The 16,890-nt window shown below is 60.2% G+C and overlaps 1 protein-coding gene across 4 annotated transcripts in view; it reads right to left on the bottom strand.

Annotated features, from left to right (window-relative positions):
- SZT2 (seizure threshold 2 homolog (mouse)) overlaps nucleotides 1-16,890 on the bottom strand; it is a 78,254-nt gene that overhangs the window by 16,667 nt on the left and 44,697 nt on the right. For 3 of the 4 annotated variants that reach the window (XM_019531270.1, XM_019531272.1, XM_019531271.1), the window contains exons 21-49: nucleotides 15,040-15,153; nucleotides 14,497-14,694; nucleotides 14,297-14,412; nucleotides 13,361-13,502; nucleotides 12,949-13,107; nucleotides 12,089-12,293; nucleotides 11,864-11,976; nucleotides 11,340-11,604; nucleotides 10,648-10,813; nucleotides 10,458-10,550; nucleotides 10,177-10,258; nucleotides 9,712-9,993; nucleotides 9,441-9,579; nucleotides 9,003-9,119; nucleotides 8,828-8,891; nucleotides 8,244-8,429; nucleotides 7,804-8,142; nucleotides 7,523-7,730; nucleotides 6,949-7,023; nucleotides 6,597-6,735; nucleotides 5,690-5,810; nucleotides 5,333-5,462; nucleotides 5,093-5,245; nucleotides 4,838-4,940; nucleotides 4,414-4,531; nucleotides 3,978-4,089; nucleotides 3,556-3,674; nucleotides 2,976-3,140; nucleotides 2,015-2,099 (exon numbers count right to left, since the gene is read on the bottom strand). In XM_019531270.1, coding sequence (XP_019386815.1) covers nucleotides 2,015-2,099; nucleotides 2,976-3,140; nucleotides 3,556-3,674; nucleotides 3,978-4,089; nucleotides 4,414-4,531; nucleotides 4,838-4,940; nucleotides 5,093-5,245; nucleotides 5,333-5,462; nucleotides 5,690-5,810; nucleotides 6,597-6,735; nucleotides 6,949-7,023; nucleotides 7,523-7,730; nucleotides 7,804-8,142; nucleotides 8,244-8,429; nucleotides 8,828-8,891; nucleotides 9,003-9,119; nucleotides 9,441-9,579; nucleotides 9,712-9,993; nucleotides 10,177-10,258; nucleotides 10,458-10,550; nucleotides 10,648-10,813; nucleotides 11,340-11,604; nucleotides 11,864-11,976; nucleotides 12,089-12,293; nucleotides 12,949-13,107; nucleotides 13,361-13,502; nucleotides 14,297-14,412; nucleotides 14,497-14,694; nucleotides 15,040-15,153 — 4,308 coding nt within the window. The remainder of the gene's footprint in view (nucleotides 1-2,014; nucleotides 2,100-2,975; nucleotides 3,141-3,555; nucleotides 3,675-3,977; nucleotides 4,090-4,413; nucleotides 4,532-4,837; nucleotides 4,941-5,092; nucleotides 5,246-5,332; nucleotides 5,463-5,689; nucleotides 5,811-6,596; nucleotides 6,736-6,948; nucleotides 7,024-7,522; nucleotides 7,731-7,803; nucleotides 8,143-8,243; nucleotides 8,430-8,827; nucleotides 8,892-9,002; nucleotides 9,120-9,440; nucleotides 9,580-9,711; nucleotides 9,994-10,176; nucleotides 10,259-10,457; nucleotides 10,551-10,647; nucleotides 10,814-11,339; nucleotides 11,605-11,863; nucleotides 11,977-12,088; nucleotides 12,294-12,948; nucleotides 13,108-13,360; nucleotides 13,503-14,296; nucleotides 14,413-14,496; nucleotides 14,695-15,039; nucleotides 15,154-16,890) is intronic. The other variant, XM_019531269.1, reaches the window with a different exon arrangement.

The following is a 16,890-nucleotide window of genomic DNA, read 5'->3' as shown; positions in this document are numbered from 1 at the left end:
AAATTAGATGAGCACCTTGCCGGGGTCATCTGACCCCGGTGCTCTTTCCTGCCAAGGCAGGGGGTCGGACTAGATGATCTTCCTAGGTCCCTTCCGACTCTAGCTACTATGAAACTACTATGAAACTATGAAACTATGAGTGCCATCAGCTGAGGGCTCCCAGCATAGGGGTGCCCCGTGCCCAGTTGGGGCTGGGTGACCTGCAACTGATGGCACTCTTAGCACAGCAGCTGCAGACTTGAGGGCCTGGCAGAGCACCACAGCTGCCAGGACCCAGAGATGCTGAGTCCCTGAAGTGTACCTCCTGCTCCTGGCAGCCATGGGGCACAGCTGTGATCTCCCAGCCCCAGAGGTGCATGAAACCCTGGAAGTTGGGAGATGGCTGCTGCTGTGCTCTCCCAGCTCTGGGGGTTTCATGCATCCCTGGGGCTGGGAGATGGCGGCAGCTGCGAGGGTGCACAGGGTGCCCCTACAGCTCTCAGCTTGCTGGGTGCAAGGGGAGCACACAGCGAGACACCAGGCCAGAGAAAGGGCCCCAGCCCGAGCTTGGGGCTGCTGGGAAGTGTGCAAGGTGCCTTCCAAAGCAGCGGCTGCTGCATGTTGTTTAGAGGTGGCTCCAGGAGGCCCCAGTCAGGTCTGGCACTGACCCAGAGCCTCCTGGGGATAGGCACTGCAGTGGCTGGGGAGAAAGCCTGGGGAGGCTCTGGCGACTGCACGCCCTTGAGCAGGAGTCTGTCCTGTGGTCCCAGAATGCCATGCTCCAAGCGAGGCTGCCAGGGCGGTGGCAGGGTGCTGGCTTCTGAGGAGTTGGGGTCATGGGCCCAGGGGCATCAGGAGTTGCCAGCTGTCTGATGCCTCCACCCACAGGGAGGGTGCTGGCAAAAATTGGTACATTAAGCACATGTATGCTGGAGACAGACCTAGAGTAGGGGAGTGTCCCAGACTGCTGGGAACTACATTTACATTTCAAAGCAGAACCTGTAAGGGGCTAGAGACTAGCATAGCAGAGAAAGACAGACACTGAACACAGGAGTTGTGAGGGGTGCAGGATACGTGAGGGACGTGAAAAGCAAGGTATGGTTAAGGCCCCCATGGGGGAGAAAGAGGTGCAGATTCACCTATGAAAACCCAGGCAGGGATTAGGCTTATGGGATCTCCTCATTGCCTAAGACCACCTGCAAATCCCCCAGCAGGGCTTCCTGAATACTGTACCTGGCTGCAAGGAGATGCTCTGCCCTGGGATTATGTAAGACCTATACAAGATGCTGTTGTCTTTTTGGTTTACCTTGTTGCATTTTAAGTTAGGCTCAGTTGTGTAGGCCGTCGCTGGATCTTACTGGGCCATCTCTGAGCTTAGGCAAAGTTTTTCTGTTGTTATTTGTTGTGTGCCTGAAGTTGCAAACCCACTGTGCTCAGTAAATACTCTCTTCAGAGAACAGGCTATTCTTGCCCAAGCATTTATGAATTCAGTGCTACTGTCTAAAGTCTACTGTTAAGTCTGGTAACAGAGGCCAGGTGAGCAGATGCATGTGAAGGGCCTGGAGCAGAAGGCATGGCACAGCAAGGGAGGCAGGAGCTGGGGGTGGGGAAAGTATGGTACTATGCCTGGTGCCACCTTGGAACTGGGAGGAAGGGAGGAAGGAAGGAAGGCTGGATGGACTGCATGAGGTCTGACAGGTACCTATGCAACAGGAAGATGTTTCGAGGGCACAGGGGTGCAGCAGATGGACAAGGGATGGGCCCAACTCCCTAGCAAGGATGGACCTAGGCAGAGGCAGAGGCATGTGGTCTCGGAGAGAGCATCACCCCCCACCCAGCTTCCCAACCCACCAGGTGTCCCTGCACTGCCAATGCTGGCTGAGGGCACATGTGCTCCCAAGCCATGGGTTCACACACTGCTCCTCCCCTCCCCCCTCCCTACAGGATACACCATGCCCCCTCCCCACACCATGCAGGGTCCCTGTGATGGAAAGTGGCTCCCTGCTGCCCAGCCACAAGCCCAAGGTGCAGGTACCTTTGCCGCCGGTGCCCTGCCCACCCGGCTTGTTGTACAGGTAGAGGTCCAGATCAGGCAGGCTGCCGCTTGGGTGGAAGTAGTGCTGGGAAGAGAGGGGCAACAGTGAGGGGAGAGCGCAGTGCATGGCCAGCAGAATCCCCCCACCCCTGGCAACTAGGACCTTGGGTAAATGACATGCTGCTCCATCCTGGCAACGGGCACAGGGCCCTCCTTATGGCCCCCTCTACACATGGGTCTAATGACAGGACCCAGGCTAGTGCCCATCGCAGGGAGCTCTGCCAGACAGTGTGCGGCACTGGTGGAGGGCTCCCCTGGCCATCACCATGCCAGGACTGTGGGCCTTCAAGGATGTGAGGCCCACGGATGGGTGCCGAGCCCCATCCAGGGGGCTGCTGAGTGGGCAGAGGCCGAGGGTTAGACTGTCCAGTCCTCTTGCTGGGTCTGTGGCCTCTTCCTGCCTGCTTATAAGACTGCAGTGTGGCAGGCTGTTAAAGATGCGGGGCGGGGTGGAACCAGGACTTGAGCATGACCAGAAGGCACTGGAGGCCTCTCTCCCCTTCCGCCTGCCTCGGGGCCCTGGGTGAAGCTGGCAGTGCCAGTGTGCACTCCACAGCGCGCTTTCATCAGGGTCGGTGTCTGCGACCCTTAGGAACGTGGGGAACTCTGAGGGATGCAGTGACATAGCTGGGAGGCCAGAGCAAGAAACCAGGCCCAGCTCCGTGCAGAGCACCGGGGGAGTGGGGCCCTTGGAAAGACAGCGGTGAGAACTTGGAGGGGAAGGCAAAGCACAGTTTGTGAGGCAGGACAATAGATCATCTACAGGACCAAGTTACGTTTGAGTCGGTCTGGTGGAAGAGGCTGCCTTGCCTCAGAAGCCTTCCTCTTCCCACACAGTTCCATCACACTCTAGCCCTCAACAGGTGCTGCAGCGCATGACGGAGCCCCACAGCCTGCTCACCTTGAAGTGGTGCTCAACGTTGCTGTCAGTGTACTTGGGCGTGTGCAGGAAGATGAGCAGGTTCTGGCGCAGGTAGTAGGCCATGGCAGGGAGCCAGGGCAGACTCGATGGCGGCAGGGTGAACTGGAGGACCTCTGTAGGTGGAGTCCCTGGGGGCTGGATGAACTGCAGGGGGGGAGCCAGTGAGCCTCTGAGCATGGCCCAGGCACTGGGGGGCATCCACCAGGCCCCTCCCCTGCCTGACAGCTGCTAGAGAGGAAGACCTGGGTACAGACCCACCAAGGGGGACCTAGGGCCCTACAAGGGTGCCCAGAAGGCAAGACACATCCCCAGGGGTTCACTGCACCCCTGTCCCCACAGAGGGAGGCCCAGGAAGTGGTTTGGAGACAGCTCCTAAAGCCCCAAGAACCCCCAAAGGAAGGGGCACCCTCAGCCCAGCACCCTGGATGCATGGCTGGGGCAGGTAGCACGAGGCGGGACCTGGCAGATTCCTAGGGGCAGAGCAGGAGGTGACTGCAGCAAGAGTTAGGCTGGACAGGCTGGGCTGGGCAGGGCAGAGTGGCAGTGCAGGGGGTGGTACCTCCACGTCGGCTGGAGTCAGCTTGCAGTTCCGCACCAGCATGACAGTGATGATGTCCAGCGTGGCCTCATCCAGACGTCGGCGCAGGACCTTCACCAGCTCGTCCGTGATCTCAGGCCCTGCAGGGAGGCAGCATGAGAGCAATGACCTGGCCCTGCTGTACCCGCCACTGCCCCACACCTGCGCCCTTCATCAGGGCACCACACCCCTGCCCTGATCAAAGGTATTGACAACTGGGAGGTGAAAGGAAGACAGGATGCCATGGGGGGCAGGGACTGTCATAGGGTGGAAGGAGCATCCCCCTGCACTGGGGCAAGTTGCCATCCACCAAGGACCCCACACCCCAATTCAGCCCTTGCTCACCCCTGCCCTGCATCTCCATCCTCCCTCTACTGGGCCAGCCTGGGAAGGCCGCAACACACCTGCCTGGGTGACGCCATGGACCATTAGCTGGATGTGTCTGTCCACCTGGCCCACGGGGCGGGTGGAGTCCACACTGCGGCATGAGCCCAAGTCGAAGGAAGAGCGGGATCCCTGTGGGGGTGAGAGGAAGGGGCTGTGCTGGCAACATTAGCTTTCACAGGGACCTGGGCCTAGCTCTGCCCGGGAGGGTTCCCCAGAGCCACAGTCATCAAGCACAAACAGGATCGTTCCCACCTTGCTACCACCACCCCACCCACATGCCCCACAGGCTGCCCCACCCCTGCCCCAGCTTGGCTGCCCCCAGCTCCTACCCTAGCCATGAGCCCCACTCCTCGCCACACAGCCTACAGTTGTAGGCACATTTCTCCCACTGCCCACACCAATCCCATGCCCTCAAGTGCCTAGAGTCCCCAGGGCAGCATGTAGCAGCCTCACCATGAGATCCTCAGGGTAGATGGGCTCCTGGCTGCGTGTCAGAGCCAGTGAGCGGCACATCGGGCCCTGGGTACTCTCTCCTTCCCATATCTTCCCACTGTAGGTGGTTTCTGTGAGCCTGGGGGGCAAGAGAGGGCTTCAGCCAACAGCACGGGTCAGAAGTGCTGGACTGTGGCTCAGCGTGATACTGGTATTACCACACACAACCCAGCGGAACACACTATGGCCATGGCAAGGCATTTGGTCAGGGCCCACTCCGCCATCCTGAGAATGGGGTGAGGGGCTGGCTGGGCAGCCAAGGACAGGAGGCACCTGGTCTGCATGGCACAGCCACAGACTGGAGCCAGGGCAGATGCTGCAGAGCTCCTGCCCACAGAGGCAGGTGGGCCAGCAGAGGAAGGGCCCAGGCCCTGCAGCTCCTCACCGCAGGTAGAAGACGGCCTTGGTGGAGCGCTCCTGGTAGACAAACATGTTCTTGCGGTTCACCACGGAGAAGGCGTTGAGCACAGAGCGCAGCGCCTGGATGGCTGGGGACAATGGGACATCAGTGACCCCAAGCTACCCCTGCAGGGCTGGACGAAGTCGCCGGAACCCACTGGGCACTTGGCCAGGGAGAAGAGCCCAAGCAAAGCCCCCACCGCCCCCTGCGGCACTCCCCACCACTTGCATACACACGCACCTCGTGAGACTCCCATGTTGGGTCCCATTTTGAGGCGCGAGTGCACATGGATGATGGTGCTCCACACCACGTCGCAGGCAAAGTGCCCCGGCACAAACTGCATGGTGGCAGCCAGGTAGTCCCGGGGCTGGTAGCTCTCCTCTGCCGCGTAGTCTGCAGGAGGGGGAGGGGAGTCACACAACCGTAGCATGGGCCCTGAGGAGCTGAGCACTGGCACCTGGGGCTGGGGAGTGGCTGTACCATCCGTGGGCAGCACGCGTTGTCGGTACGAGGTGTAGGGAGTCTCACTCTTCCAGATGTCCTCCTCGCTCTCGGCCACCAGCAGCGAGTTGCAGATGTGGCTGTCATGCAGGTCCTGCAGCAGCAGGCGCTGCAATAGATGCAGGGTCAGCTTTGCTGCTGCTTGAATGGGCCAGCCGACAGGACCTGCCACCAGATGTTGTCCCTGCCAACCTTGGGGGCTGAAGAGGGGCTGCCAGCTGGAAGGAGCCACCCCCCCTCTGGAGCTGGGGAGGAAACTGGCTGTGGCTGGGAGCCACGTGGCCCCTCCCATTCCCACTTGGGGAACTGCTGCTATCCCTGCCCACTTAACAGTACCTGATTCACCACCCTGCAGATCTCGCTGATCTTCCTCACCACAGCCTGGTGTAGGCGCAGGCAGGTCCCGGCTGGCTCCTCCTCTGCCTCAGCCACTGCCGCCTTCTCTGCGCTCAGGCTGCTGCAGAGGCAGTGGAGAGGCTGGTGGGCCCATGGGTGCCAAGTGCCAGGGGCAGTCACCTAATCCCTCTCACAGCCTCCACATGCCTTGGGCTGGGAGTGGACCCCGTATGGGGAAAGCGGGGTGGGCCCAGACCCAAGCTGGGGCAATGAGAGGATGGCAGCACCAGATGTGGCAGGGGCAGAGACACTGAGTCAGTCCCTGCTGGAGACAGCAGCAGACAGCTGTGGAACAGACAGCCCTAGTCCGAGGCACAGGGCCAAGGACCAGACACCAGCAGGGAGGAGAAGCACAGTAATAGTAGCATGAGGGTGTTGAGGGGCAGTCAGACATGAATGCACCCAGAGAACCAGGACAATGATACCTCTGAGGGCAGGAGCACAGAGGGCTAACAGCAGCAGTCAGGAGACCCCAAGCAGGACCAGGCACTTGTCCAGCATGAGTGTGGGGCCTGTTATCCAGCTACCTCTGTACCCTGGTCCCTACAGCCAAAGCTTCTCTGAGCCAGCTGCCAGCAAGTGCACGTGTACACAAGGATCACGGCTTCTCACTTAGCCGGTGCCCAGCATGGTGCGAGCTGCCAGGACTGTGTTCCAGCTCGTGCTTGAGGGCAGGGGAGGAGGCAGCTTTGACATCCCTGGACATGGAGCAGAGGAGCACCAAAGACAGGGACCAGGGTCCTGGTGGAGTCTGGGCTGTGGCAGACCAACTGCTGGAAGTGATGTGGCAACCAGAAGGCGGAAGGGGGAGGTTCTGGCTTTGGGCTACAGGACCCACCCCACTTACCGTGTATGGGAATAGACCTCCACGCGGTCCTGATGAATCTTTACAATCAGCCAGAAGTCAGGCATCAGTGGGCACTGCGGGTCCTGGTCGCTCATCAGTGCCTCCTCGCACTCTGAGTCACTGCTCCCGCCATCATATCCTGCAAAAGAAGCCCTGGGGCTGGAGAATGTGGCACCCACAGCAAGCACCTTCATCCAGGGCAGGCGGCCCCTGGGAACTAGCAGCTGCCCATGTGCTTCACCCCCAGCGCTCCCTGCCAAGCCCCCTCACTGCCACCCAGGCCCTAGCCACTCCACTCCCAACCCCACCCAGGCCAGCAGCCATGGGCAAGCCCTAGCCAATGGAACCTCACCCAGGTGATCAGAGTCCATGCTGCCCTGACTTGACACCAGGCTCTGCACCCGGCTGGGCTGCTGCTTGCTGGAGCCTGCAGGTGAGGAGAGGCTGTTCAGCAGGTGCTGGCCATAGCTCGTGGCAATGCCAGCCAGTTGCTATCCACCAGCGTCAGCCTGGCAAGAGAGGAAGGCCCCAGGACAGCGTGGGACCTGGTACAGATGGGCTGGAGAGCCACAACAATCAGGCACGCAGGTGGGGGGCAGGAGGGGGGACCAGGTGCATGGGGGCCTTGGTGTCTCTAGAGATGGTCACATGATGCAGCAGCTGCACAGCTACCACCCTGTCCAGCTGGGAGCATGGGAGGTGGTTGACAGCCCAACCTGGGAGCAGGGCTCTGCACCACTGCAAGCCCTGCATGGCACAGCACAGCACAGCACAGCAGAGGGGTCCTGATGCAGCAGCCAAGAGGCTGCCATTGTTCCCAATTTGCACGCAGGCTGGGGTCTCAACATGTGGCCCCCTTTATCCCAAGCCCCCCATATACCCCATGCCTGCCCCCTCACTCCAGCCTGGCCTATAGCTGCCTGCACCTTCCCGACCGTGGGTCGTGGACTCAGCCAGGCTGGCAGCAGATGGCGTCGCCAATGGTGATTTCTCGCTGTTCCACTTGTCAGAAGCCGATGATGGCAGGGACCGAGGGGCTGTCTCCAGTGCAACCTCCTCCAGGGATCCCCATCCAAGTGCTTTGCCTTGTGCTGGCCTCGGTGCTTCCTCCACAACTGGCACCTGTACCAGGGGCTGCATTACTCAGTGACCCAGGCCCCGGAGGAGTGTTGCCAAGCCTGGCTGCAGCCCCAGCCCCAAGTCTCACCTCGCTCTGAGCGTGACTGCCTTTGTCTGGCAGGCTGCCCACATCAGCTCTGATGCAGGTCTCATTTGTGGGCCATGGCCAGATGCCCCGTGGCTCCTCTGGGCGGGTGCAAGGTGGATACTGTAGGGCAGGTCCCTCAGCCTTGGTGCCACTCTCCAGCCCTGCCTGGCTCTGGGCTCCTTCAGGGCCTCCTCCATGCAAGGCAGAGGCTGCACATTCAGGGGGGTCTTGTGGGCCAAGTCCTGCCCGTTGGGCATGCAGGCGGCTGATGGAGATGTAGTGGTAATCGCTGCCTTCTGCATTGAGCACGTAGCCTGGCAGCGTCATCCTCCTGAACTCCTGGAACGGAGGCCAAGATGAGCCAGGCCCAAAGCAGCAGGATCAGGCACAAGCACTGCAGCAAGGGGCAGGCAGGGTGTGGGGGGTGCTTGGGGCATTACCTCTCGGAACTTCTCCAGCGAGTGCTCGGGCCCAAAGACAAACTGCAGGAGCACGGCCTCACTGTGGCAACTGGGCCGGCCCTGGGAGTGGTGGATGTGGGTGGCCACACGGTGCAGGACGTCAGCGCTGATGTCCTGAGAGTGGCGCAACGCGGACACGATCTCATCGTCCAGCAGCCAGCGGATCTGGGCAGTGCAGCACACAAAGGGGACACAGTCATGTGCAGGGGCACCCCAGCCTTGCACCTGGGGCCTTCACCACTCACCTGCAGCCAGTCCCCAGCTAGTTCTGGCTCTGGGCTCATGTGAGAAGCTAGGCTTTAGAGCAGCTCCCTTGCCATGCCTGAGTTGGGAGAGGCAGGAGCCTGCATGATCCCAGCAGGTCTTGGGAGCTGCTGCAGGCAGGGTCCACTCTATGGCTGGGGCGTTCCATGGAAGGGCCTGTGAACCAGGTTGGCCCACCACCAAGGACACCAGGGAGACACTAACTCAGAGCAGCACCCAGCAAGCCCAGGCATCCCTTTCTACCCCCCTTTCCATCCCCCAACAATCCCCAACAGTGAAGGAGACAGGCCAGGGCTCACCTCATTCATGGTGGCTTCAACAGCCTCTCTGTGCACCCCGGGGAGGTTGGAGAGTGCCGGGTGCCTAGGAGAGAGGGAACATGGATAGTCACAGCCATGTACATGGCCCTCGAGCAGGCAGCTCAGCCAGCGAGGGGGCTGAGCTGCCGTGCAAGGCTGGCCAGGGCTGTGGTACCTCTCATCCCCCGTTGAAGGCAGCCGGTCCAGGCTGGGCATGATCTCGTCATCAGAGCGGAAGGAGGAGGGCTGCCCAGGAGAGCGGGTGAATGAGACGCTGCTCTCAGATGTACACCTGTGGCAGGAGGGGAGGGGGGTTGCTGCTGCCTGAACCGTGGGAGCACTGATAGCTGCAGACCCTGGTGAGCAGCTGGGAGTGCCCAGGTGAGGGCGAGACGCTGTAAGGGCCCTGCAGCCTGGGGCATCATTTGGGATTCACGCCTCGTGGGACTGCATAGGCAAGCTCCATGCCAGGGTGCATGGAAATGAATTCCACCCGACCAGCCTGGATGAGCCAAGGCAAGCAAGCCTGGGTGGGGGGTGGCTGCCTGCCCAATCAGCGGGATTGCCAGCCAGACAGGCTGGACTAGACCAGGCCAGGCCTCCCCATACCTACCGGTTGTGCTGGATATCAGCATTCACCACGTCAATCTCCAGAGGCAGTGTCAGCACAAAGATATCAAGGGTCACGCAGAGGTCAGCGAGGTCAATGCTGTACATGGCCTGGCAGCTTTCCAGGCAGCTCAAGACCTCCCCTGAGGAAACAACCTGCTGTCAGGGGCAGGCATGCATGGCAGTCTGTGCCCAGGACTCTCCTTGCCCTGAAGGCAGCTGCAAGGGCCCAGAGTTCCCAAAGGCCTGAGCAGCTGCCCACAAGGAGTCCTTACCTAGACAGGTGGGCAGTGAGCGCACAGGCATGGAGCTGTGCTGGCTGCGCAGCTTCACGGAGCAGGTCAGGTGCATGAACAGTGGTGGCATCTCCTGCTCTGGGAGCTCCTGCTCATTCAGCGAGTCCCCACCCAGGATGCTGAAGGAGTCGTCATCCTGGTTCACTGTGTTGGAGCCCGATTGGGAGTCCGTGTCCAGAAACTCGTGTTCTAGCTTCTCCCGGTACTCCACCTCCAGCTCAGGGTCACTCTCCGTGGCGATGCAGCACCCCGAGATGGTCCCTGCACACACACCCGCTGCAGTACATGCAGCCCAGCCCCAGAGCTCCCCAGCTCCTGGTGCAAGCACCACCCTGTCCCACCACCCTCTGCACTAAGGCACATGCTGTCTCCTCTGGTGTGGCCATGGCTGCTCTCTGCTCCAGGGCCCAGGCAGGGCGAGCCACCTGTCCGCATGCACCATACCTTCCTCAGCTGCCAGGTCAGGCTCCGAGCCCTCCAAGTCCTCGCTGCCCTTCCTGTCTGCCAGGTCCTGGGTGGCATCCTCCTGAACAGAGAGCAAACACATTGCATACAGGGGCCAGGACTGCGCTCTTCAAGGCAGACAACAGGGCAGGGCTGCCTGGGGCTACCTGCAGAATGGGGAACACCAGCTCCAGCTCCCTTCCTGGCATAGCCTGGGCTCGGACCTCCAGCTCCTGGAGGACAAGGCTGTGTGAGCAGCCAGGCCCTAAATGCCAACCTACCTCTTTCTTGGCAGACGGCGGGCAATAGAAGAAATAGTGTGGGTTGGATGGCACTGGCTTGAAGTGCAGACTTCCGATTTCCAGGAACTTCTCCTGCAGGGCAAGAAACAAGAAGCTGCCTGTGAGAGTGGCGCTCCACTCCTTTCCCCAGGGCTGACCCAGCCTCATGGCAGGAGTCCCATGCCATCACCTGGATGATCTTGTGCAGGTCAGGGTGCATCTGGCAGGGCTGGCTGCTCCCCAGCAGTGAGAGGGGGAAGTCCGGGCAGCAGCTGGCCCCAGTGCTGCCCCTGAGCTCCTCAGTGGGGCTGGAGATATGGTGGGAGTCCTGCTCACTGTAGTCCTCCATTTCCGCACTGGCCGACGTTGGACAAGCCATTCAGGGGCAGCAAGAAACCATGACCCAGAGTCACAGGTATCCTGCACCCAGCCCCTCAACACCCCTCCCCTCTTACAGGTTACAGGCAGCACCACGTTGCCCTGGGTACTGACAGCCTCACGCCTCGAGACAGCACCTTGTGCTCTGACCCCGCCTGATCCCTGTAACTTCCCCAGGCCCAGACGGTTACCACCATGCTCCATCAAGGCAGGGGGACACAGAACAGACAGAACAGCTGAGTGGGCACAGCCAGGGCATGGGTGGCACATACTGTGCTCATCCATCATGTCTCAGCACATGCACCAGGCCTCTGCAAAGCATCAGCACCAACAAGAACAGGACAGAGGACAGCTCCAAGTAGGAGTACGTTTGCCAGGGCAGTGGCCTCAGCCTAGTGCTTACTCAGCAGCTCTATCAGCTCTGCCCCCACCCTCCATGCAAGAGGGGCAGACATGCCTAACTCCAGGGCAGCCCCATTTGGAGCTGGGCAGCCAGTGCCCTACCTGGACTCTGAGGCTAGGATGCCTCTCTTCCGGGCACCCAACTCATTGTCTTGCTCGGCACTGCCCAGGCTACTGTGGAAGCCGGTAGCCTTGGTGTGAGTGCGGAAATGCTGATGGCTCTCGCGGAAGGAGCGGACGTGGCTGCACAGCGTCAGCAGGAAGTGGGTGATGTCGATCTCTTGCAGCAGCTCCTCGCAGTAGTCCATGGCTGTCAGCAGGTCCTGTGAGCTGATCCCGTGTGACTGCTGCAGGCTCTTGAACAGCCCTGTGGGGTCGGTGCTGCACTCAGCATGTGGCAGTGCTACACAGGCCCCCATGGGGAGCAGATGCAGCCCAGGCGCTGCTCAGCATGGCAGCAAAGGGGGCAGGGAGCAGACCACAGCAACCCACTCAGCTTTGGACCCCAGGTCCAGTCCCCTGGTCAGGCCCAGGGGTGGCAGCACCAGCCCTGTGCAGCACCAAGCTCCATCATTCAAGGAAAAGGCTATGATCCCCTGCTGGGAGGCCCCAGACCAGGCCCTCACCTTTCACATAGCACTGGTGCGAGTGCTCCTGAAGCAGCGTGCAGTAGCCTACCAGCTCCTTGTGCTTGTGGTCCAGCCAAGAGGCACTGGGGGGACGGTCCAGAGACTGGGATCTAGGGAAGAGCAGCACCGGGACCTCTCAGACCCCGTGCTGCCAAGGCAGCGCAGGGCCAACAAGGCTGGGCCAGGCACTTCACACCCTGCACTCCCAGGCTGGGGAGTTACCTGAAGAAGATGTCATGGGGTGGACGGTGTGCCCGTGGGCTGACCAGCTGCTCCCGGAGTGCCTCCAGGGAGCAGCTATAGACATATACAGGGCAGCGGATGCGGCGGCACTCACTGGGGTCAGGCTGCGAGGCCTGGCGGCTGAAGGAGATGTGCACATCCCTGCGTGGAACAGCGCCTGGCTCGCTAGGGTCCTGGCCAGCCTCTGTGGAGGAGACACACTGACAGAAACGCCTTTGCCTCTGTTGAGTGCCCAACACTTGTGCTAGGTGCCTGTACCCCCTGGAGTGTTCACAGCTGCAGCACAACTAGCCCCCCCAAAACAGAGCAGTTCTGCACTCCCTGCCAGGACCAGCTGGCTACAGTTTGAAACCTGGCCCCCACTGGGCAATGAGAAAGTGGCCACCTCTGCTTCCCAAGGCACCAGCCCCACGAGCCCCTCTCACCCCATCCCACAGCAGTGTCCCTGTGGTCACAGGAGCCCAACCAGATGGAATACAACCCAAGCAGCTTCTTTAAGCTTCCTGCACCTTGGCCTGTCCAGGGCCTCACTCTCCAGCTCAGTTGCTGGCCTCCTATTCAGCCCATGAGGCTGGCACTGTTGTTCCCTCACCACCCAGGGGAGTTTGCCCTCTGCCCTCAGGGCTGGGGGTTTAACCACCAGGACAAGCCCCCTGGAAGCTGGCCAGGGGATCTCCTTTCTGCCCCTGCTCCACTGATGGGCTCAACTGGCAGAAACAGGCAGGTCAGGCCCCTGGTTCCTGCCTCAAGCATGCTGCGCATCCTGGCTTGTGGGGCAGCAAGAGTTGGAGGGGGCATCCTTTTGGGGCCTGGGAATGGGCAGTGGCCAGGCCCTGTACCATGGGCTGGTGTAACGCTGAGGGTGGGCAATGGTGCTGCAGCATCTGCCCCTGCCCTGGAGTCTTCCTGTGGGGAACTGGGCAGAGCATCAGCCTCCTCAGGGCAGGCCTCCTCTTTTGGGGGCTTCTCCAGCCCACACGCCACCAGCTTCTGCACGTCTGGAAAGGGAAGCAGAGATCAATCTGGCTCAACAGGTCCCCAAGGCTGCAAGAAGGCTCTGCCTACTCCCCACCTGGAGAGGCTCCAGTGGGTCAGACCCAACCGAGCCAGAGGCCCAAGCCAAAGACTTGTCTGGGAGCCAAGCAGCCCTCAAGCACTGGCTGGAGCCCCTTTCTCAGCCCCAACACATAGCAGGAAGGCTCTTCCCCCCAACTCCTACAGAGAAGGCTGCCTCCCCTGGCCAGGCCTCACCAGCAAAGGTGGCTGGCAGGAAAGTAAGGAAGAGATGCTGCAGATTGATCAGCTTGGCGTAGCACCGCCACTGCAGGGGGAGAAGTCCCACTGTGTCAGCCTGGGCTGCAACGTCCTCTGGCAGCTCCATGTTGCCTAGGCTCTGGGGACAAAGAGCAGCCACATGAGAATAAGGGCATTGCTGCATGCCAGCCAGCCTTCCACAGCTTGCTGGCAGGACAACCTGGCTCACAGCATGTGGCTGCAAGGTCACTGCCAGCTGCATGCCTGGCCCAGCACCCTCCCCCTGCTGCAGACATGGGATAGGCTATACCAATGCTCCTACTGGGAGGGTTCTGGCTTGCCCCTCCACGAAGGGTCAGACTGATGCCATATTTGGGGTCAAGAAGGAATTTTACTCCATAGTCAAATTGGTATCGACTGGGGAGGTGTTTTGCCTTCCTTTGTAGTGTGGGGTATAGCCTCTACCCAGGATCTCTTGAGCATTTATTGACAACCTTTTATAGGACACTGGCTGCTGCAGCCCCCCTGCTTTCCCTGTGGCAGGCTTGGGCGTTAGGTTTGTGTTGTGTTAGGGTTTACAATAGTTTTATGTAGAGTTTAGACGGTAGATTGTCTGGGCTGGTTTGGACAGGGCTGATCCTGCCTCAGGCAGGGGTTGGACTGGATGTGACCTGCGCAGGTCCCTGCCAGCCCTATGGCTATGCCTCTATGACTGACAAGAGCCAGCTGGACCAGTGCAGCTGACCCCCAGCCCATCTTGCCCCCACCTCTCACAACTATGGGAGGCAGATGGTGATCATGAGTCACCACGTCTGGCCCAGCAGTGGCTCTGAGACCCAGGCCCCAGGCTTGAGGATGGCACCAGGCTCCTCAGCAGCTGGCAGGCGGGGTTTCCAGGCTGCAGGTGCCCAGGGCCAGAATGCCAAGCAGTACCTGCAGGGTGCTAGTGGAGCCGGTCCCATCCTTGGTGCTGCTGCTGCCGCCAGCAGGGTGAAATGACATGGAGGTATCCTGCCCCTCCAGGGGTGCAGGGGCCTTCAGGGTCTCCTCTGGAAGACAGATGCATGCAGGAGACCAGGAGCGGGGCACCGAGGGGCCAGCTCAGCCTCCCGCCACCCGGCTCTGGCCCTCACCTTGGATACTGGGGAGCGTGAAGGGTGGGAGGTGGCCATCGCGGTCCCGCTGCAGCACCTGCTCCATGAAGGCCATGTGGTCAGCGCTGGCCAAGGGGACCTCACGGTCGCTGAGGTCGTGCTCCAAGCAGCCATGGAAGAGGCTCAGCAGCATCTCATTGGGCATGAACATGGGGTCCTTGGCTGCCCTGTCATCCTCTGCTCCGGAACAGAAGCCCCGGTATGATCAGAGGGAGAAATGCAGTGCTGGCCACTGCTCCAGTCCCCACCCCTGCCAGACAAGCCTCCACGTAGGGCTGGACCCACCCTGCTGGCATGGCTTCTCCCAGCATCCAGTTCTTCTGCACCCATGTGCACGCTCCATCTGGGCCAGGGGACAGGAAGCCCTGAGGGAGCAGAGGCCCAGGCCTGGCACCAAGGAATTGCTCCCATGCTCATGCTCCCAGTGCTGCAGCAGTTCCAGCCCCTCCCTGCAGCTGCCAGGGCACACGTCACTGTGCAGTGCCCCAGGCATGGGGCTCCTCCATGGAGGTAGGTACTTACCTCTTGTCAGCATAAGGAAGAACATCTCGATCTGCTGGCACCGGGGAAGCAGCTTCAAGAGGCTGAACTGGAAGGGGATCTCATGCACGCGGGAGCTGGCCCCCACGTCAGCATCTGTAATGAGAGCCAGGCAAAGTGCCCCTGCTATCATCTGGGGCAGCCCCGGCCACTGCCCATGTGAATGGGCACAGGCATGGGAATGGTGCAGCAGAGGCCCTGGGCGTGCCCTGAGGATAGGCTCAGAGCCATGGAATTCCTGCCCTGGCTTGGAGGACATAGGTGAGCCAGCCGGGGGGACAGGACAGAGCGAGCTGAGCCTGGGAAGGGCAGAACTTGGAAGCAAGTGCATGCTCTCTGCAGGAAGGGCCATCAACAGACTCCCTGTGCAGTGGGATCCTTGGCCTGCCCCCAGGGTGCAGAAGCCCTAACAGGCACTCCCAGCTCCCATTCCCAGGCTTGCTGGCAGAACGATTAGCCCCAGGTCAGCCGGGACCCAACATCAACAGGGCTAGACCCCACGGCAAGGACACAGCCCTCCACAAAGCCCAATGGTCAGGTGCCTGCGGGAAGTGCCAAGCACAGCTGAGCTGTGCTTTCTCAAGACTTGGGGCCTCACAGGCAGGGCTGGCTCAGTTCTCAGGGAGAGCTCCCCTCCCCGCTAGTCCTTTGCCACTCCCCAGGGAGACAAGTCAGCAGCAGCTTTACACTCCAGGTAGAGTTCCCTGGTCCTCATCCTACCCAGAGTCCCCGGGTAACAGGCCTACTGGTTCCCCCCAGGCGCTGTTACCCCTCCAAGCACTAGAGAATGCCCCAAACCTGACCATCAGCTGCACTGCCAGCTGCAACACCAGCCAGGAGCAGGGACAGGGGACCCACCTCCCCTGCTGTACTTGTGGAGCCCCGAGCAAGGATAGGAGGGAACGTGCTTCCGAGGACTTCTGTACGTGGACTTCAGCAAGGCTTCTGACAAGGTCCCATTTGACTTTCTCATAAACAAATTGGAGAAATGTGGGCAGGACAAAACTACTAGAAGGTGAACAGATAACTAGCTCAGTAGCCACAAGCAAAGGGTAATCATTAATGGGTCCATGTCAGAGGGGCAGAAGGTTTTGAGTGGAGTCCCACAGGAGTCTGTCCTAGGGCTGGGGCTGGGGCTGTTCAATGCATTTATTAATGATTTGGATGCTGGTACAGAGAACTTCTGGAGCAAGTCTGTGGATGACATGAAATTGGAAAGGATTGTGGAGGATGTGGATGCAGTTCAGAAGGATCTCAATAGACTGGAAAGCTGGGCTGGAGCTAATGGGATGACGCCCACTGTGGACAAAAGCGAGGGGCTGCCCCTTGGGAGGAATAATAAAAACAAAAATAAAATGGGTGGCGGGGGGGGAGGGGGAGGGAGGATACCTGGCTGGATGCAGCTCTGTGGAAAACTACTTCAGAGTCTTGGTAGAGAACAGATTCAGTATGAGTTTGCAGTATGATCCAGCCATACAAAAGACCAATGCGGTTTGGGCTGTATCAACAGAAGCGTTAGATGTAAGATACAGGAGGTGACTGTACTTGGCACTGGTCAGCCTCATCTGGATACTGTGTCCAGTATGTGGATACTGGCTCCACATTTTAAAAAGGACAATGGAGAAGTGAAAGAGGGCCCAGAAGAGGCAACAGATATGATTGGGGGCTTGAAAGGCAAGTCATAGGATGAGAGGCTGAAGGAGCTGGGCATGTTCAGTTTGCAGAAAAGGCACTTAAGAGGAGACTTATAGATTCATAGATGCTAGGGTCGGAAGGGACCTCAATAGATCATCGAGTCCGACCCCCTGCATAAGCAGGAAAGAGTGCTCGGCC

This window comes from Crocodylus porosus, unplaced genomic scaffold (assembly GCF_001723895.1).
Source record: "Crocodylus porosus isolate Cpor-Errol unplaced genomic scaffold, CroPor_comp1, whole genome shotgun sequence".
Taxonomy (NCBI): Eukaryota; Metazoa; Chordata; order Crocodylia; family Crocodylidae; genus Crocodylus; species Crocodylus porosus.
The sequence above is the reverse complement of the archived record's forward strand: the minus strand, read 5'-3'. Positions and strand labels throughout refer to the sequence as shown.